Source organism: Vipera ursinii (assembly GCF_947247035.1).
Source record: "Vipera ursinii genome assembly, chromosome: 1".
In the NCBI taxonomy this organism is placed as follows: Eukaryota; Metazoa; Chordata; class Lepidosauria; order Squamata; family Viperidae; genus Vipera; species Vipera ursinii.
Genome location: NC_139512.1, coordinates 29,558,569 through 29,580,619, shown reverse-complemented (window position 1 = coordinate 29,580,619; position 22,051 = coordinate 29,558,569). Strand labels below are relative to the sequence as shown.

The window sequence follows — 22,051 nt, the reverse complement described above, 5'->3', positions numbered from 1 at the left end:
TTCCATTTATATCCCGCCCTTCTCCGAAGACTCAGGGCGGCTTACAAACTTAGCAGTAGCCTTCATTCTATGTATATGCCTGCTTATTAGGGCTTTCACACACACACCCCAAGCGGCATTATTACAAAGTCAGCTTAATTGGCCCCAACAATCTGGGTCCTCATTTTACCTACCTCGGAAGGATGGAAGGCTGAGTCAACCTTGAGCCTGGTGGGACTCGAACCTGCACTAATTGCAGGCAGCTGGTGTTACTTAAGGAGGCATTAGCCCACTGCTCCACAAATATTCCAATATTTGTGAATTTCATTGAAAAGCAGTTATATACACAAATCTGATTCAGCATTAACATGATCATATCCCTTATTGTTGGGATAAGGTGAGGTCAGAGTGGGAGGGGAATGTCTGGGTTATATCAAAGAAGAATAGCTGCAGTGCCAGGTTTTTCTGGTTTTTTGTTTGTTTTATTGTTTCTTGCTTTTACTGTGTGCATATTGTTTTATTCTTGGTTGTAAGCCACCTCGAATTTGCTTTAAAATGGGTCACCATGCAAATGTTTTAAATAAATCTGCACCAATAGAAGAGAATACAGGTAGCTCAGGGTTGAACTATGGAGACCTTGGTGCTATCTGAGCTTGATGGTCTGCTTTTAGACACTTTATTACTTAACTAAATAATACCATCAGTGCAAAAATCAATAACATTTTCTTACAGATTAGAGAGATAAATTTCAAATGTAAATTTTTAAAACATTTGTATATTTTCTTAATTTAGCCTGGTTTTAAAGAGTTTTATTTATCTACTTTAATATACAAAAGCAAGGAAAAATAATGAAAAAGAACAACATATTAGAACACTTATTTAAAAGTCAACTTTTAAAGGAAAAATTATACCTTGACCTAATTAATCATTATTTCCACTGTCAATAGAAAACTAGTTCTCAGCAGCAGAGAATGACTATATATTACCAATAAAAGGTCATAATACCAGGGTGGCACCGTCCTTCCCTCGCAAAAGATTACTTTTTGCTATAGCCCATTGTCAATAAACCCATATAATAACAATAAATGACACATTTTGGTATGTAATTGAGAAAAAAACATTCATGCCATTAAACCATATTATTGTTTCCAAAACTATACTGACAAATTATGATAGTCAACCAAAACAAGTCAGTAACTGGGGAAATCAATTTCATTATGTATCTTCCATTATTTTATACTTCCAATATAATGAAATCCCTTTTAAATAATCACTAAGTCTACAATTCACATTAAAATTGCTGAATTATTCTCATCAAGTATAAGAAATATAATTATTTATTTAATTATTTGTTAATATGAGACATTCTCATTTTCTAAAGTTCTTGGAACTTTAGAAACGTATTGTGTATTCATATTTCTGAACAACACTCTTTGTCTCTAAAGAAACGATATAGTTTTGAAATAATCCAAAACATGTTTCAGTGTTGACAATAATCCAAAGGTTTTTGATCCAGCAGCTCCTGTTTCATTCATTTTCTTTTCTTTTTCTTTTCTCCCTTTCATGATTTGATTTGTCTGCAAGACAGCTCACAGGGCCTGATTTAATTTTAAAGGGCTACACTTTATTCACAGAGAAGAACAGCTACTGATAAAATCATCACAAAAACAAAGCTAAATCCTGGCACTTTCAAGTATTAATGCTTTTCCTCAATTCATACCTCTTCCTAAAAAAAAGAAAAGATTTTGTTTTCCAAGCATCCTGGAATATGTACGCAACAACAGCTGCTAACATTTTAGAATTCGAAGGAATAGACAAGTAGTTATTTTCCTTTCTTCTCTTGCTGACTCATCCATGAAGCATCAAAATTATGACATGAACATACAATAAGCAAATTACACTAATAAACTGATAGTTGAAAATATTTATACAGTTTGGTATTAATAGCCTGTTGCAGATCCAATGGCGGCGTTACACTATTGTGAGAATAGATATGAATACAGGAAAGTGGAAATATTAGCATCACTGCTACAGCTTTTATGCAAAAGTTGTTAGAAGAGGAAAAATAAAGCCAAATATCTTCCATTGTGCAAATCTTCCATTATTCAAAATAATTTTCCTAATCATTCCCTCCCTTGCCAACCGCATATTCAATACAATTTCCCTTCTAAAACAAACATTACATATGAAAAATAATGTAACACCCAAATATGGTTTTAGCCACATATTGTCAAATAACTGGTGAAACTGGTAAAAAAGCTACATAGCTCTTCCACATACTGAACGCTGCTTAAAATCTGGGATAGTATCGGAACCACTGCTTGATTTTAATCCAGCTTAGAAACATAGAAAAGTTCAAGATGCTTATATTAATATATGTCATGTCTATAGATTTCTATATAAGAAATTTGGAAAGACCAAATTTGGAAAACATGCTCTAAACCTCCAAAAAAAGAAAGAATGTTGGATATTAATAAACTTACTGTACATTCATATTCAAATCCTCTTTAAGCCACAAAGATCAAGCAAATAAACTATAATATATTACTTGTAAGAACAGTTAAATAGCAGCTCTTTTCTAACTTTTGTCTGGTTTTGGAAGTTAAGCAGGTGAGTACTTGGTGAATACTTAAATGGGAGACTAAAAAGCAAAAGGCTGCCTTTAGACTGGCAGACTATAAAAACCACCCGAGAAGAGGGCAATGAGTATGCCAAGTAAACTGAATGACTCTGTCCATGTAGTCACTGGGAGATCAATTTGACTTTCCAATGTCTACTCTATTACTATTCCATGGAAAATGGAAGAAGGATAGATTTTGGATCAGTGCTTCATCCTTTCTTTTTCTATCATGAAATTTTTCCCCAGTTAGTAGCAGATGCCAGAGGCTTTATATTTCCTAGCAGAATGACTCCAGTATTAGTTCATCCTGTCTGAACCTCCACTGGAAGTTTGAAAAACAAATGGTCCTGACTGCCTCCTTTATTTGCTTATGCCACAAAAAGCAGTAGCAAGTACTTTCCTGCCAAGATTATAGCACAAGTTCCTGCACGTAATCCGTCCAACACGATGCAGAAGTGAAATTACAGGGTCAGAGAGAAGTCAGATTGCCATTCTTCAGTTAAAAGTCCAAATTTAAAAAACAGTACTGGCACGGAAGGGATTCTCAGTAATAGAAAGCCATTTCCTATATATATCCTTTTAACACCAGGTGATAGCCCAAAAATCCATTTCCAAAGAAATAAAAGTCCCAGAATTAGAAAAGATTTCTCACAAGATCATGGAGACTTGTCACAATAGACAGCTCTGAATGAGTTGAAGCGTATAAGAGACTTTTCTCTTGTTCCGATATGAAGAATGTTCTAAGTGAATATCACAGTGCCTGGGGAACAACGCAATAAACCTTCCGTTTGCGGATGATGAAAAGAAATTAGAGGTATACCAAAAGAAACACCATTCAAAATATCATACATGAAAAGTGATACCTGTGGTTGCATAAGCACATTTCTGCTTGCATAAGCGCTTTTACCTCCTCCTTTTACCTCCAGCCTCATGAGCTCTGTTGAAATCTGTTTCAAAGAGTCCCTCAGAATTACACAGCAGATTCTGTCAGAGACAAGGTTTACAGATGTGTTGTTGATAAACAGACCTGTGTAGATGAAATCTGAGGGTCCTATTTTGCTGTACTGAAAAAACACCTCAACTTATATGCAAGGCTGAGGGCAAATGTAAACATAAAAACAATACTCAACATCAAAGAAAAACTCAGCTTTACTCCAGGAAAATACACAGGCAGCTTTCTTCTGGACAAGTGTTTCTCAGTCTTGGCAACTTTTAAGATTTATGGACTTTGATTCCTGGAATTCCTCAGCCAGCATGTTCTACTGCATATTACTATGATTAAGACTGCTTCTAGTGAATCCTTTGAAGTCAGAAAAAAAAACTGTACAGAATTTTAGCCCAGAAGTCATCCACATTCAGAACGGTCAAACAACATGTAGATAGAAATTTCAATAGCAGCAGATCCCAGAACAGGTTGAGTATCATCAAAATCCATTGCAGAGATGGTCATGATCCAAAACCAACAGATCTGATCAATGGAAGACTCCTCCCAAAGCCTTACCTTGAGACAAGAAAAGTGATGGTGTTGAACCTGCTTTTTGAAAGTCCAGCAAAGCTTTAAAAATATTGCATTCCTATGATATTAAAGACACAGGCTATTCTCATTCAGTGGAATACTGTCCCTTTGACACTATGAGCACCTTAATAGCAGTCTTTCAACCCCTTAAGTCAGGGGTGTCAAACTGCTGGTCCACAGGCCAGATGCGTCACACCGCCCACCCCAGCAATGGCAATGGGGAAAAAAGTCACGATAAGTGCTGACACATCATGTGACAAGTAAGTTAGCTCAACCACCTTTCACATCTGAGACTTTTCTCTTATTCTTAATATTCATGAATGATGGCAAAAGAAAAAAGAAAGCAATATTTGGATATAAAGAAATATGGATTAAGGAGAAAGAAAAATATTCTGAAGATATGCAATAAATATACACATTTATAGAAGTAATATTTTAGATGCACACGGTATAGATATACATAGCTACTGCTTTACACTCTGTAGCAAGTCATCTCGAGAAACCTGGAAGTTACGTCAGGATGCTTTTTGTTGACTACAGCTCGGCTTTCAACACCAATTTGCCAAGCATTCTCATCGAGAAGCTGACTGACTTGAAATTCTCCCCCGCCATCTGCGATTGGATTCAAGACTTTCTTAGGGATCGGTTACAAACAGTGAGGGTCGGGTCTGCTTTGTCCACCCCCCTGAAGCTTTGCACCGGCACGCCACAGGGCTGTGTGCTTAGCCCCTACCGGTACTCTTTATACACTTATGATTGTGTATCTAACCCATCCACTGCGATAATCAAGTTTGCAGATGATACAATTGTGGTGGGTCTTATTACAGGTGGGGATGAGACAGCATATAGGGCGGAGGTACAAAAACTATCCATACGGTGTAGTAACAACAACTTGCACCTAAACATCGGCAAGACGAAAGAGATGGTGTTAGACTTCCAGAGAAAAAAGGAGGAACCTGCCCCACTTTACATCGGGGAGGACTGTGTAGACAGAGTTTCCTCCTTTAAATTTCTGGGAGTCTACCTCTGTGAAGATCTGACCTGGAAAGTTAACACAACCCAGGTGGCTAGAAAGGCCCAACAGAGGCTTCACTTTCTTAGGGTCTTGCGGAAGAACAGGGTAGAACAACAGCTAATGACCCTCTTTTACCGGTCTACTATAGAGAGCGTCCTCTCGTATGGTATTGTGGTTTGGTATGCTAGTCTGACAGCCGTGGACAGGAAAGTATTACAGAGGGTAGTGAGCACAGCACAAGACATTGTGGGCTGTTCCCTGACACCACTGGATGACATCGCCAGGGCTCGTTGCCTTGGAAGAGTGAGGAAGATTCTCAGGGATGACTCACACCCTGGACGGTATCTCTTTACTCTCCTACCATCCAGTAGGAGATATAGGAACATAGCCGTACCAACAGGCTGAAAAATAGCTTTTATCCGTGGGCTGTTAGGCTTTTAAATGGGACACAATCTTATGCAGAATTGACTTGGGAGGCCGGTGTGTGGTGTAGTTGGTTCACATGGTGTGGTAGGATGGAGGGTTTGTTGTCACTGTGTGTTGGGGGGAGAGAGCACGGGGGGAGGCTCAGCTAATCTCAATGTACACATGTTGTACTTTGACAATAAAGGTTTATTATTATTATTATTATTATTATTATTATTATTATTATTATTATTATTATTATTATTATTATTACATGGATAAGCATATGACTTCTCATTTCACAAAGTAAGATGCTTTATCAAGTATGGTGATAGAAGAATCATAGGGACTTTTCAACAGACCAGATCATTTGTCTGGTGTTGGTTGCTGATGAAGAGGTGTTTTTGGTCTTTTTATTCCCTTTTTGACTCTTTGATTGTCTCTTTTGAATGGTATGTAGATGTTGTTTATCTCTATGAACGGACTTAACCATAGTTTCAAATGGGAAACTGTGAGCATCCTAGACCAAGCCAAGTCCAAAACTGCTACAGAATTCCTGGAAACTGGTATTCAGACAAATCAGCCACCTACAGGCACATAGAGATTATATCAAGATTAATACTAAGGCCAACGACTGAGAAGTAAACCCTACCCCAATCAAAAAAATACCAACTCAAACAAGCAAGACAACAGTAAACAACAGCCTAATCAAGAAAGCAGCAAGACCACTCCCACTAATACTGACAGGGCACTAATATATAAAAAGAAAGCAAACTCCACTCTTTTCTAGCACTGATTCGTTACCTAGTTTGGTAATGAAATATTTGTAAGAAAACAGCCAAGCTCGGAGAGCTCCAAGAACCCCAAAGATCATCCCTAAGCTACAAATATTCTCTTTTATCAGGATCACTGTCCACTCTGCTTGGCAGCAGCTGTCCAAAACTTTTGCAAATCTCTTGTCCACTATTTGATTTCTGATCTGTTTAACTGGAGATGCTAGAGGCTGAGCCTGGAGCCATTCAACATGAAAACCATTAAACTACTATTCCCCTCTCTGTAGGTATTCTTCCATGTATCTAGCTGCCCAGAAAGAGAGATTGCTTCCCTATCCTTTGTAAGATCCGATTCTAATGAAATGGCATATCCACAATAACAAAAGTAGTCAACATATTGGGAAAAAGCAAGGAAGCAGGAATATTAAGCGAAATCGTTCTACTATATCCAGCTTGCCCATGTTCACAAAATTGTTATCCATTTCACTGTTTAAGTTTATGTAACAGAATCACATAAATCACTAAGCCAGATGGCCTCTCTCATGTACTACCCCTTTCTGAGGACCAGATGTCAAGATAATTGCAAGTGGAAACCTGAAGCAGTTTATGTCAATAAAATAATATTAAAATGCTAATATTATTTCATAAAATATTTTTAAATATTTCCACCTGTCAAAAAAGAGGGCATATTTAACAGCCGCACCACCAGATGTATGGAAATATTTTTAAAATGATGAATGGCTCTCTTTTGAAAAGTCCCCCTGACAACTTTTGCAATGTTATCCCTTTTAAAATAAAATATTTCTTTTTTAACTGAGGAAAGTTTGTTGTCTGGCCCTCTTAGAAACCCTAACTAAAATATAGTAGCTAGCTTGTAATTGCTACTTATATGGCATTTCAATTTATTATCCATTATAAAAGTGGAAAACCCAGTCAAACCATAGACAAAAATACAAAAAAAGAAAAAAAAATCTGTCACAAATTTATCTTGGGTAGATCAAAAGCTGACCTGCCACATGAAGAAGAAGGTCATCTTCACAGGAAGCTAACATTATGTCTGGCACTAGAGCACTACATAAATCCAGACACCCGGCAACATGGCAGATAAATAGAATTATATGAAGTGTTACAGAACAAAGTTGTAACATAATATAGATGGCTATCTGTACACAGTGACGTGCACATTTAATACCCTTCACAACACTATTGGCAATGAATATTTAAAACTGTTTCTATATTTCAAACATTTTAAAGCAAAGCAGGAAAACAAATCTTAAATCAATGTATTTCACATTTTAAAATAAATCTTAAAAATGAATTATAACAAAGTTTGCTTTCTAATGTGAAATGCATTTACTTAAGGAAAAATACTATCTGATGTGGAACTGAATACTGTTTTTCTCCAGAAAAGCTTATTCAATAATAGATATGTTAAATTTATAAGGTTTGCTGCAACAGGCTAGAAAGTCTATTCCAACAGAGAAGGGAGGGAGGGAGGGAGGGAGGGAGGGAGGGAGGGAGGGAGGGAGAAAGGAAGGAAGGAAGGAAGGAAGGAAGGAAGGAAGGAAGGAAGGAAGGAAGGAAGGAAGGAAGGAAGGAAGAAAGAAAGAAAGAAAGAAAGAAAGAAAGAAAGAAAGAAAGAAAGAAAGAAAGAAAGAAAGAAAGAAAGAAAAGGTTTTAGTTCTGTCAAGATCCAATATATCAATAGTGGTCCAGGCATTCTTGCCATGTTTATCAGCTACTTTTTTAGCATCCTCTGGAGACTTCCCAGTCTGAGGGACTCTGGCCCTAAGAGCACTCAGAGCCCAGGGATGCATTAACTTGTGAGCAAGTTCAAGTATTTTGGGATGACTTAGTAGAGAGAAAAAGCTGTTTAACCCCATAAATGGTACAATCAATGGGAAGGAAATGGTTTTAATCTACAGCCTATCTGAAAATAAGGAAGGATAAAGAGTCCCATATTCTGAATGGTTTGTTGGATCAAGGAAAGTTTAAAAAGCAGAATAGCTGCCAATAGCCAAACCATCTTTTTTTCTATGAGTAGATGATCACTAACCCTTTTTCCATGGATTATGTGATAAATCATGGATAATGTAATAAATTCACTTTCTCCACCCAACCACCATTAGTTTCTCTGTTCTCTCCTCCTTAGTATATTTTTTATTTTTCCCAACTTCTGATGAGTTACATACAACACATCTTTTTATTATTATTTTATATTCTATGTATTTCCTATCGTCCTTTATATTAAGTAATTTAGTATATACTATTTCCTTTCCTGTTTGATTTTTTTCACCTACAGGATTATTTTTTGCTTATTTTATATTTAAAGAATATGGTCTTCACCCTGATCTCTTATCTGTCTGGACATCAGAATCTAATTTCACTCTTAACAAGACTAATGTGGAAAAATGGGAACATACCCAGAAATCTAACAAAAACAAGAAAATGCTACAGCAAAAGCAGGTGTATGAAATTAAAACAGAAAAAAGTACAAAAATTCAAAATAAATCATTTGCTCAGCAGAAGCAGATAGGGTAGGGTTTTAGCACAAAGGACAAACACTTGACTAGACTCCAGATCAATCACACAGTTTTTATCATTAGAATGCATTTGTCATAATTACATCTATTATTTAATCATCCTTAACTATACTTATAAAAGACAGGAACTGGTCACATGTTACCTAGTCAACAAGTCCCTTCAGTACTTGTGTGTCTCTTAGGATTTAGAACTATAATATTGGTCAGAAATGTAGATTCCCCTGAAAAATAATCACATTGTGATATAATCTAATCAGATGGACTATCTCCAACTCATACCCTTACCCAAATGCCATTAAATCTAATAATTCCCATCAATTAATAATCTCCATCGACGGTTTACCTTTATCCAATTTGGAATGGTATTATATTGCTTTAACAAATATGAAAATAACCTTCTATTCATACAGTCCTAGAAATATCCAAGACATTTTGAAATGGTCTGACTGCTAAGCCGTGAAAGGATACGTGGAGTGCCTTCTGTCCTACACACCAAGTAGAGGCATGCTGCTATGACATGGGTCATCTTCCTCCCACGGGTTAAGTGCTTGCTCACTGCCATTTTGAAAAAGTTGAAGGCTGTATCAAGACAATGTTGATTTAGTTGCAGCTGGTTCCCTAAATGATGGATCTGGCGTTTTCCTTTAAGAAACAACAACAAAATTAGAAATCATTGACAAAGCATTCTTATGATCAAGTAAAAACCTAAGTCCTGGGAATTATAATTTGCTTCTCCTCAAATTAATTAATATCATGGGGGGGGGGGAAATTCCTTGGTTCTTTATTTTAAGCATCATTGGGTACATTCATACTACATTTAATACCTTACTTATCAAAATCTTCTTTTTAATCAATTGCTGCCTGTGAGCCTATGGATATAATTTTAATACATAATCAACAAAACAGTTTAGTCAGTCCAATTTATATTCTAAACTACTGCCAACTGGTGGGAAATAATTCATTTGCTTTGTTTGGTAATTACTTTTACTTCAGCTTTAACTGAATCACTGGAGATTCTCTGTATGTTTGTCTGTATACAAATCCTTTCTTAAGAGGGCTTAGGACAGGGGTGTCAAACTGCCGGCCCATGGGCCGGATGCAACATAGCGAAACCGCGCCCACCCCATTGCTGGCAATGGCAAAAAAGTCACGATACGTCACGACACGTTATGTGACGTTGTGAGTTTGACACCCCTGGCTTAGGAAAACCAGGCTCCATTGGTGCCATTTTCCAGATAAGACCAACACCAACAAGAAATGGCAATTTCCTATTTCCAAATGATAATTCTAGCATTATTGTTTGAATTAAGTTAGGCACTGATTGCTCACACATGTGCCAAAGTTGCAGTAGGCTCTCAAATAAACAATACATCAACTATTCTTAACTGTGTCAATCTGTAATTTAAATAAGCTGTCTGACTTAGTAAGCAATAACATTATTAATTTCCCTATAACATACCATAGAAGAGTATACCCACAATTTTCTAATTCATATATCTTAAAATCAAAAGAATAATCTGTCTCTTATCTGAAATCAAGCCCAACAAGAAATTATTCCTGCTGGCCACAGAGCAGCTGTTTCTCTTAAGACTGTTAACATTTCCAAACTGCTAGATGAAAACCTATTCCAAGTATGAAACTAGCACAGAAACTGCAATGCGATCGCAGAGAGATATATATATTCTTGCATACAGCTGTGTTGGGAGGCTGCACTGAGCTGGAGCTTCCCACACAAAACTAATACATGAACTTACAAAGAAAATACACACGCTATGATTGCCATATTACAGTCCGTATACTGACTACATAGTAATTCCTGTGCAGAAATATTTTCTCTCCACCCATTTTGTAACGCTTGGTAAAACTTTTATTTTCCTTACATGAGAAATACTGTAATTTAACACTTGACTGTAATGAAATGACATTCCATTCAGCTCAGCAAGCAATGTGGTTTCCTTGCAGTTTTGTGCTTTTTTAACTCCTTTCAAACTGCATTAAATAATCACTTCAGCTAGTAGCATAGCTGTATTTTTATATACAGACATGTGATACAAGGAATATATATCTAAATCTCAAAGCCATTGCATGGCATCTACTGAAATATAACTATCAATAAATATGTTCTACTAGCAAAGTCTAATAATTTGTTTATATTAGGGTAAGACATGTTGCAAAAGACTGAGATTTTGAAAACATTTAGCATTTAATGTTAAGAGTCCTGCTACCTTTTTACTGATGATTGTTTGCATATGTAAATAGCAAGAAACTTTCAGGAATTCTGCCTTACACCTTTTGTTTCCTGTTTATTTTGTCCTCCTCCAGCTATCTTTTTACTGCCTTCTTCACAAAACTTGAAAATCAAGCTAAATGTAAAACTCCTGCTTAAAAAAAGTCTAACAAAATCTTTTTGTTTTTTGTTTTCGAATCTATACATGTATACATATCTGTGGGTGCTAGAATAGAAAAATTCAGAGTACAGAAAATTTAGGGTAATTTAGTTCAGGAAAATACAAATAGAGTTAGTATAGATCCACATGAAAATGAAAATTCAACGTATTATTTTCAATTCCTAATATCAACTAACTTAACTGCACTGTATCCTGCACTATTAAGAACACGAATTATTTAGTTATGCCATGATGATGATGATGATGATGATGATGATGATGATGATGGCGTTGATGGCTGGTCACAGTCAGCCAGATGTTTAAACTATTATTATTTAGATGTATATGCCACCTGATACCCATCTTTTCTATGTTCCAAATTTATTTTGGATCCTAAAGGAGATTTCTAAATATAAATACTTCACAGCTTCATAAGAAAATCAGTTGATCAATAATGAGCAGAAAGCTTTGCTATATTCTATGTTGGTTAATTTCCCTTTGAAAGGCAAAGCCTCCATCATGCTTTTTTTTCACCTACTTGTAAACAGCATAAAAGTTTCCTAAGGCTGAAATGTTTCAGGGAATCTAACAATCTTTATGAAAAAATGTGTAAAGCTAGAAAAGAACATGTACCCCAGAAAAAGAGAAAAAGAGAAGACTCAACTCCTAACCATGCCAAGTTAATTACCTATCTCTCAAATCTCATCAATGCATTTTCATCTCACAGTGTCTGAAATGTCTTATTTCCAATGTTATCTTTTCATTAGCACATAACTACACAAAGCAGTCCCTTAACAAGGACTATCCATGTTGGGTTAGGATGGATGAAGCCCTTTGTAAAATGTTTGTATCGAGTGGTAAGATTTCATCTTGTTGTTGTTTTGTATTATGTTTGTATAGCTTAATGTATTGTGAACTGTCCACAATACAGTTTGGAGTCATGGTTTGGAGCCATGCAGCAACTAAGTCACAATAAACAAATTAAATATAGACTAAGTCTGAAAGCCTTTTAAAAGTCAGGTTATAAATGTTTCAAATAAATAGCTGCTTGTCCAAGACAAAGTATATTTTAAAAAATAGTAGAGGGAGTCCTCGTTTAACATCCACTCATTCAGAAACTACTCAAAATTATACTGACGTTGAAAGTATTTATGACTGGTTCTCATTTGCAGCCACCACTGTGTCTCTGTAATCACACGATCATGATTTAGATGCTTGGCAACCAGCTCACAAATACAATGTGGCAGCTTTCTGCAATCAGGTGATCGCCATTTGCAACCTTCACTGCCAGTTTCCCACAAATAAAGTCAATGGAAAAGCTGACAGGAGGCTGCAAATGCTGGCCATGTGACCACAGGATGCTATGACTGTGTGGAATTTGCCTTGTGATGGAGCTGGAAATGGTAATGAAAACTATCAGCTTCCAAACTACCTTTCTGTTGTCAGGAAATGTTTACACAAGTCAATACCACTTCTGGCACGTTACTTTAGATGCTTTAGTAGATTTAACTAACCTACTGCTAACTATGATTAGAGTAGCTGAAAAATATTATGCATCCTGTGTTCAGATACTGTACATGCCAAACCAGACATGCTTAATTTGGAAACCATACTTCTAGGGTTACTTATGGAAGAAATTTGAGGACATATATTGCACACTAATACAGTAGATTTGCATTTTAATCATTTTATTAATCCTGACATACAAATGTTATAAAATAAGTGAATTATTGAAGCTGGCTTCTTTTGATTAACCACCAACTTACAATTTGATTAACCATAAATTACAATTTGAAGCTGATATGGAAACTTCTCATCTCCTTATGATGGTGCTAAATAAACAAATTAATCTTCCTTTATTTTATTTTTGTTATTTCACACATTTCTACCCTGCCACAATTAGATTTTTGGCGACAGAATATAAACTTCAATTAATATAACCATGATACAATCTTCTCTAAAAACTTTAAAAATAACATCAATCAGATATAGGAACACAAACAAAAACAGAAGTTAAGATGGCAAGATAAAACGATTACTGCAAGGAAGATCTGTGTGAAAAATCTCTGGCTTTATAGCTATCAGAACATTAATAAAGAGGGAGCTAACCTGATCTATCCCTTCATGGATTACCGCCTTGTCGTGGTGAAGGGGCTTGCGTAATTCAATGAAGCTATGAGCTATGCCATGCAGGGCCACCCAAGACGGAAAGGTCATAGCAGAGAGTTCTGACAAAACGTGATCCACTGGAAAAGGAAATGGCAACCCACTCCAGGATCTTTCCCATGAAAACCCTATGGACAGTACCAAAAGGCAAAACGATATGATGCTGGAAGATGAGCCCCTCAGGTCGGAAGGCGTCCAATATGCTACTGGGGAAGAGCAGAGGGCTAGTACTAGTAGCGCCAGAAAGAATGAAGCGACTGGGCCAAAGCCGAAAGGACGATCAGCTGTGGATGTATCTGGTGGTGAAAGGAAAGTCCGATGCTGTAAAGATTTTTTCTCCATAGGAACCTGGAAGAATCCCTCAGAAGAAATGGAGTAGCCTTCATAGTCAATAAAAGAGTAGGAAAAGCAATACTGGGATACAATCCTCAAAATGACAGAATGATCTCAGTTCGAATCCAAGGCAAACCATTCAATATCACAGTAGTCCAAGTCTATGCCCCAACCACCAGTGCTGAACAGGATGAAATTGACTGGTTCTATGAAGCCCTACAGCACCTTGTAGAACTAACACCAAAAAATGATGTCCTTATCATCATGGGGGATTGGAATGCTAAAGTAGGAAGCCAAAAGATAAGCGGAATAACAGGCAAGTTTGGCCTTGGAGTACAAAATTAAGCAGGGCACAGGCTGACAGAATTTTGTCAAGAGAATACGATGGTCATAGCAAACACTCTTTTGCAACAACCCAAGAGACAGCTCTACACGTGGACGATCAACACAGAAATCAGATTGACTATATGTTCTGCAGCCAAAGGTGGAGTAGCTCTATACAGTCAGTAAAAACAAGACCAGGAGCTGACTGTGGCTCAGACCATGAGCTTCTCATTGCAAAGTTTAGGCTTAAACTGAAGAAAGTAGGAAAAAGCACTAGGCCACTCAGGTATGAATTAAATCATATCCCTGTTGAATATACAGTAGAGGTGACAAATAGATTTAAGGAATTAGATCTGATAGACAGAGTGCCTGAAGAACTATGGACAGAGGTTCGCAACATTGTACAAAAGGTAGCAACCAAAACCATCCCAAAGAAAAAGAAATGCAAGAAAGCAAAATGGCTGTCTGAGGAAGCTTTGCAAAAAGCTGTGGAAAGGAGGGAAGCGAAAGGCAAGGGAGAAAGAGAAAGATACACCCAATTAAATGCAGAATTCCAGAGAATAGATAGAAGAGATAGGAATGCCTTCTTAAATGAACAGTGCAAAGAAATAGAATAAAACAATAGAATAGGGAGGACCAGAGATCTTTTCAAGAAAATTGGAGAGATGAAGGGAACGTTTCATGCAAAAATGGGCATGATAAAGGACCAAAATGGCAGGGACCTAACAGAGGCAGAAGAGATTAAGAAGAGGTGGCAAAATTACACAGAAGAACTATACAAGAATGAGCTTAATGTCCCTGATAATCACAATGAGGTGGTCACTGACCTCGAGCCAGACATCCTAGAATGTGAAGTTGGCCTTAGAAAAGCTGAGCAACAACAAAGCTAGTGGAGGTGACAGTATTCCAGCTGAGCTATTCAAAATCTTAAAAGATGATGCAGTAAAAGTGCTACACTCAATTTGCCAGCAAATTTGGAAAACTCAGCAGGGGCCACAGGATTGGAAAAGATCAGTTTACATTCCAATTCCAAAGAAAGGCAGTGCCAAAGAATGTTCAAACTACCGCACCATTGCACTCATTTCTCATGCTAGTAAAGTTATGCTTAAAATCCTACAAGCTAGACTCCAGCAGTATGTGGACTGAGAACTACCAGAAGTACAGGCAGGATTTCGAAGAGGCAGAGATCAAACTGCCAACATACGTTGGATCATGGAGAAAGCTAGGGAGTTCCAGAAAAACATCTACCTCTGGTTCATTGTCTATGCTAAAGCCTTTCATTGTGTGGATCATAACAAACTGTGGCAAGTTCTTAAAGAGATGGGAGTACCAGACCATCTTATTTGTCTCTTGAGAAACCTATGTGGGCCAAGAAGCAACAGTGAGAACGGGACACAGAACCACTGATAGGTTCAAAATTGGGAAAGGAGTCCGGCAAGGCTGTATACTGTCGCCCTGCCTATTTAACTTATATGCAGAGCACATCATGAGAAAGGCAGGGTTAGAGGAATCAAAGGTTGGAATTAAGATTGCTGGAAGAAATGTCAACAACCTAAGATATGCAGATGACACCACTCTAATGGCAGAAAGTGAAGAAGAACTAAAGAGCCTCTTGTTGCGGGTGAAGAAGGAGAGTGCAAAAGTTGGGTTGAAACTTACCATTAAGAAAACCAAGATGATGGCATCCGGTCCTCTCAATTCCTGGCAAATAGATGGGGAAGAAATGGAGGTAGTGACAGATTTTATTTTCCTGGGCTCCAAGATCACTGCAGATGGGGACTGCTGCCAAGAAATTAAAAGATGCTTGCTCCTGGGGAGGAAAGCAATGGCAAATCTAGACAGCACACTAAAAAGCAGAGACATCACCCTGTCAACAAAAGTGCGTATAGTCAAGGCTATGGTCTTCCCAGTTGCAATGTATGGCTGTGAAAGCTGGACCATAAAAAAGGCTGAGCGCCAAAGAACTGAGGCCTTTGAACTATGGTGCTGGAGAAGACTCCTGCGAGTCCCTTGGACTGCAAGATGATCAAACTGGTCAGTCCTAGAGGAGATCAACCCTGACTGCTCTTTAAAAGGCCAGATCCTGAAGCTTAAACTCAAATACTTTGGCCACCTAATGAGAAGGAAGGACTCATTGGAGAAGAGCCTAATGCTGGGAAAGGTTGAGGGCAAGAGAAGAAGGGGATGACAAGAGAATGAGGTGGCTGGATGGAGTCACTGAAGCAGTAGGCGTGAGCTTAAATGGACTCCAGAAGATGGTAGAGGACAGGAAGGCCTGGAGGAACGTTGTCCATAGGGTCGCGATGAGTCGGACACGACTTCGCAGCTAACAACAACAAACCTGATCTGCTGTTTATAAGGAGTTTTCAAGCCAAAAGGAAGTCTAGACTGATACAGCCTTTTTGGATGTATGCTTTATTGCTCACAGATTACTATTACTTTGCAAAGATCCAAGACATCTTAAAAAACGATACAATCAAAATTCCTAACAGCCTTCTTTCCTGATGTCTCCAGTTTCTCTGTGCCTGAAATCTGGGCTAGTCTCCATAGAGCCAGGCATGAAACTGCTAAGATAACTCTGGCTAAAATTGGCTTTCCATGCAGAATCCCTATCCCAATGAGTACATCATCCTGGGGGAAAAGAGATAAATTTAAAATTGCTTCTTTATTTAAAAGAACCATTGAATTGAAAAGAACTTACAATCAAATAAACTTATACATCAAAGTGGGATTGATCTATGCTTCTCTATATTTTTTGTTAAATTTAATATTTTAATTGACATGTGCATGTATCTAAGCATAGTACAAGATCTCTTTTGCCCCATAACAATCCTGTCAGATAAGCTGGACTAAAGAATAGTGACTAGCCAAAGTCATCAGTCAGGTTCCTGGACAAGGCTGCATTAGAACCTCTTACCAGACCAACATCTTAACTAGAACACCACACCATCTCTCCCACTGATCACTTAGGATTGTTGGAAGTTAAATGAGCAATTAACTCCTCATCTCTTTCAGATAGAGATTCAATTTAAATTAATTCTGAATTGATCAATTCAGCTACATTTTTTGTAAATGGAGATAGTCCTTTAAAGGCGCAGGGCTGTAGACCCTCTCTGGTTTTCTTACATAAACAATATCTAAAAGAATGCAGACTGTACAGCAATACATTGTTCTCTAGCAATTTTCCTTTTTTAATTTTCAATACACTAGATAGACTTCAGCTCTTTAAAAGAGAACCTATATCTATCCCATCTGTTCCAAACAGCCAATAAACAGGACAAAACTGCATATCTTTCCACTTGTGTGGAACGAAGCCAAAGGTAAAGAACGCAAAGCTCTCTCCACTCACCAAATGGAAAGGCCATAAGCACTGTGGCTTTTAGTTTCACATATGCACACAACAATTCTAGCCAAAATTTCAAGAAAAGTTAGGCACGTGCCAACAACATATGTTGTTTCCTTTGTGTACTTCCATTACAAAAGGAAAATGTGCATTAAAATCTTCTATGGAATCCATGAAGCTTGGCACAATATAGCCACTGTAAAGTCCAGTGTCCTGTAAAGCAACACTGTTAGGTGTATCATGGACCACTATTCCCATTATCCTCCCAGCCAGACTCACTAAAGATTATGGAACTTGTATTCCATTATACAGATAGTCCTCGAAATATGACTGTAATGGACATTGCCATTACAGTCACATGTTGTGATGGTCGTTAGTGAAGCATCTCACCTAATGACCCTCCTGTTCCTATTCTCTCCAATGAATCGTTAAACAATTGCCCAGGTCTTTAAGTGGAGCATGGGATACCTCAGGAGTGAGGAGGCCCTTGGAGGCCTAGCGCAGGCCCAGGCCTAGTTCTCCTGGCCCTACTTCCCAAGGCCTTCCCCACACATCCCAAGACACCCTATGCTCTGCTTCCTTCCCCTTGAGTCCCCCACAGTTCTTTTTCCATTCCCATCTTTAGGCCAGATTCCCACCCTACCAGTCCAAACATCTTCCTCCTCACTTAGTTTTAGAAGAGCTCCAAGGCCATCCAGGGCACCGGGATGAATTGCTTCTTTCTGCAGATGCATAGCCCAGTTCCAAAAATAGCCAGCATTTCATCCCACCCACAAAATGGCAGCTGAGTTCAGATTGCCAGTGTGTGGCCCAGGGACAAACTTCATTTTGCTGCCTTAACGAGGTCTACACAGTGCTGCAGATCTTTTCTGCAGCATTCAGAAGCTTCAGCAGCTCTGTGCAGACATTGTTAAGGTAGCAAAATAAAGCAGTTTGTCTGAAGGCTGCCATTTTGTCCCCTCCCACAAACAGGCATATCAAAATAGCAACCATGTTCAGGCTGCCTCCGCAGGGCCCAGGGACATGTGGCCTGCCCTCCTTCCCTAACGTAGGAAACCAGAGAGCTTCAAAATGTAAGTGCAATGGGTGATGGGCATGGCAAGGGTGGGATTGGGGAAAGAGTCAAGGGAACTACAACATCCCTGTGGGTAAGGGTAAATAACAGCAGGGGTGCTGCAGCCATTCTAACTTTGAAACAGGGTTGTATGTAATTTTGGGGTGTCTAATGTAACTTTGAATGTTCATTAAGTGAGCTGTCTTATCTCAAGAACTACCTCTATCTAGATTACACCAGGTTAAGTAAGTAACTATCAGGCAACATGGTGTCCCATTTCTTCAAAGTCACCTATTTCCTGTTCCATTTCTTTATTTAGATTATTATTATTTTTACTAGAAGCTACCATACTGTGAAGTAAATACCTAATACATAAGATAGCATCATTTCTATGTAGCAGAAAGCTTTCAGAACCTCTATAGGCTCCATCTCAGAAATAAAAATAATAAGTACGGTAACTCTTCTGTACAAGGGAATTTCCTATATTCCTGTTTCCAGCCAGAACCTTAAAATAAAGTACATCTGTCCAATGCAGGAAGAAACAAAGATGTGGTGAAATCAATGGGGGTTAATAGTTCTAGTTCTCACATTCAGGACACATCTGCTGCCTAAACTTGCAACTTCAAAAACTTTGCTTCAGTTCATATTTACAGGAAATGTACAACAGTTATGGAAACAAGTTTTAAAAAGCTCATATATCTCCAAGAAAAGTTCAAAAAGAAAAGGGGAAAAATAGTTTTCTGAATCTCCCTCAACAATGAAGTTTCCTAATTCTCCATTTTGCTATCGTTTAGCCACCATTTCAAAAGATTTTTTATTCTGGCAAGCTCTTTCATGAAATGAACCGTAACAAGCAATATATTTAAATACTGATAAGGGGACTAGTTTATCAGGCTTTGCTGTGCTATTAGACTAGTTTATATTATCTTGAAATGATAGATCAGTGATGGTGAACCTTTTAGAGACCAAGTACCTAAACTGCAACCCAAAACCCACTTATGTATTGTTGGGTGCCAGGTGGGCGTGGTCCATTGGGTGGGCGTGGCCCATTGGGTGGGTGTGGCTGTGGTGGTAACGGCAGACTGGGTGGGACTAAAAAGTTCAATCAATCAATTCCAACTTTGCAAGATCTTTTTTTTCCCACGAGAAGTTGAAATTGATTGATTGATTGATTGAACTTTTTTTTTGCACATGGCGGCAAAGGCCTAAAGCGAAAAGGTTTTATAAAACCCAGCTGAAGGCTCAGGACTGGGGTGACAGTGCGTGCCCACAGAGAGAGCTCTGCATGCCACCTGTGGCACGCGTGCCATAGGTTTGCCACCACAGTGATAGACTGTCTGGAATCAATGGAACCTAAAAGTAATCACAACTAAATATCATTATAACTGTTACTAGTTTATTAATTATATATAGCTGTCCATCTCACAAAATGTGACTTTGGGAGATACACAGCAACCAAATAACAAATATAAAAATAGACAATTTAAAAATTATAAAATCCAGATTCAAATAAAAATTATAAAAACAAACACAACCCTAGGCAAATGGAGAATAAGAATCGGCACTTAACTAAGGGAAAAATGTATTTTATTCTTTGAATAATTCTGTGATAGATTCTAACAACTCTCACAAAGAATGTACATAAATATAAGTTTTATTTGTTTATGGAAAAGGGAATATTAAGCTCAAATTACTTTCCCACAACTATTTGTTCTCCAGTTGTTGCTGCTAAGCACTGAGTCTCCCCGTCAATAAAACCACGTTCATCTATGACTTGGGGACAGATGAACAAGAGGATTTGATATATGTTACCAAGACCTGCCTGAAAGAAAGGGGACACTGCAATGATCTTTAGCAACAGCTTAGCTCTGACCAAGGTCCTTGTTCAGGAGCTTGCAGGATCACCATACTGGTGTTCGAGTTCCCTCCATTATTACTGCTGGGGAATTTCAATCTCTGCACCCTGCACAATCTGCCAGTCTGGCAAAGTTCAGGATTTCATAGTCACCATGAAAACTATAGACCCATCCCAGGCAGTTTTAGGACTGACTTTCATAAGCTGCAATCTATTTGACCTAGTTTTTCTTTGGAGCAGTTGCTAAATAATATGAAGATGGAGGACATTACTGAGTCCTTTTCCATGGTCGGAACATTTCCTGGTTCAAGTGATCCTCGTCACCACCCAAAACCTCTCCAAGATAGCAAAAGCTATTTTCTCTCAGGCACCTGATAAATCCAGAAGATTCTTAGGGATTTTCTCAGCAACCTGGCAGATAATTCTGCCAAGTGTTAGGGTCAGTCAAGCATCTAATAAGATTGCCCTCAATAGCCTTTTTGTGGATTCAGAGGCACTTTGGCTTTCTGAAGAACTTCAGGAAATGGAAAGGAACAATGCCTAAAGACAGAATGTGAGCATAAGAACTCAAATCTGAGCCCACACCATGCAGATAAGGACAGTGAAAAATTTGCAATACTCCACAGCGTATTGTCTGACATCTTTATTTAAAATTACGCAAAGCCTTCTTGAGAAGGGTAACAGAAAAAGCTATAACCTAGGCACCAAGATGCTTTTGCACAACATTTTACTAATAAAACTCTCATCTAGGATTATTTTTCAGTTTATGAATTCTGATGAAATGACCAGGAAGATTTAGATCCATCCTGGTTCCTTTGATGGCCAAGGGACATGTGAAAAAATAGGCTTGGTAAATAATAAATGACTCTTTTGGGGGAGAGGGGGATGATACTGTAATTAATGCCATTAACATGTTGTGTACCCCCTTTTGAAAAATTAATAAGAAACTGTGTAAAATTTCTATCAAAGATCATAAACCGTAGATGGAAAAGTTTGACATTCATAATAATAATAAATAATAATGTTGGAAGGGACCTTGGAGGTCACCTAGTCCAACTCCCTGCTCACGCAGGAAACCCTATACCATTTCAGACAAATGGCTGTCCAGTCTCTACTTAAAAACTTCCAGTGTTGGAGCATTCACCGCTTCTGGAGGCAGGTTGTTCCACTGGTTAATTGTTCTAACTGTCAGGAAGTTTCTCCTTAGTTCTAGGTTGCTTCTCTCCTTGATTAGTTTCCATCCATTGCTTCTTGTCCTGCTTTCAGGTGCTTTGGAGAGTAGCTTGGCTCCCTCTTCTTTGTGGCAGCCCCTGAGATATTGGAACACTGCTATCATGTTCCCCCTCGTCCTTCTCTTCCTTAAACTAGACATACCCAATTCCAGCAGCTGTTCCTTATATGTTTCAGTCTCCAGTCCCCTAATCATCTTTGTTATCTCTTTGTCATCTCTTCTCTGTATTCATCGACAACTCATTCAAAAGATACTGCTCTTGCAATAGTAATAACATTATGCAAATATTACAGAAAGTATATCCTCTCTTCAATATTTTTAGTCATATGCAAGCTTCTAAAATGTAACTTATTTCCAGCAATTGAATGTTAGGCAATCAAACAATGAATACCGTATTTTCCGGCATATAAGACAACCCGGCGTATAAGACGACCCCCTACTTTTCGTGTTAAATTATAGGGTTTCGGCTAATAACTCAATATTTCACTTCCTGGCACACAATCTGCA

The 22,051-nt window shown here is 38.1% G+C and overlaps 1 protein-coding gene across 6 annotated transcripts in view; it reads right to left on the bottom strand.

The window, feature by feature from the left end:
• Positions 1 to 22,051, bottom strand: part of BRF1 (BRF1 general transcription factor IIIB subunit) — a 224,397-nt gene that overhangs the window by 174,073 nt on the left and 28,273 nt on the right. For 5 of the 6 annotated variants that reach the window (XM_083351085.1, XM_083351089.1, XM_083351086.1 and 2 more), the window contains exon 3: positions 9,320 to 9,493. In XM_083351085.1, coding sequence (XP_083207211.1) covers positions 9,320 to 9,493 — 174 coding nt within the window. The remainder of the gene's footprint in view (positions 1 to 9,319; positions 9,494 to 22,051) is intronic. The other variant, XM_083351087.1, reaches the window with a different exon arrangement.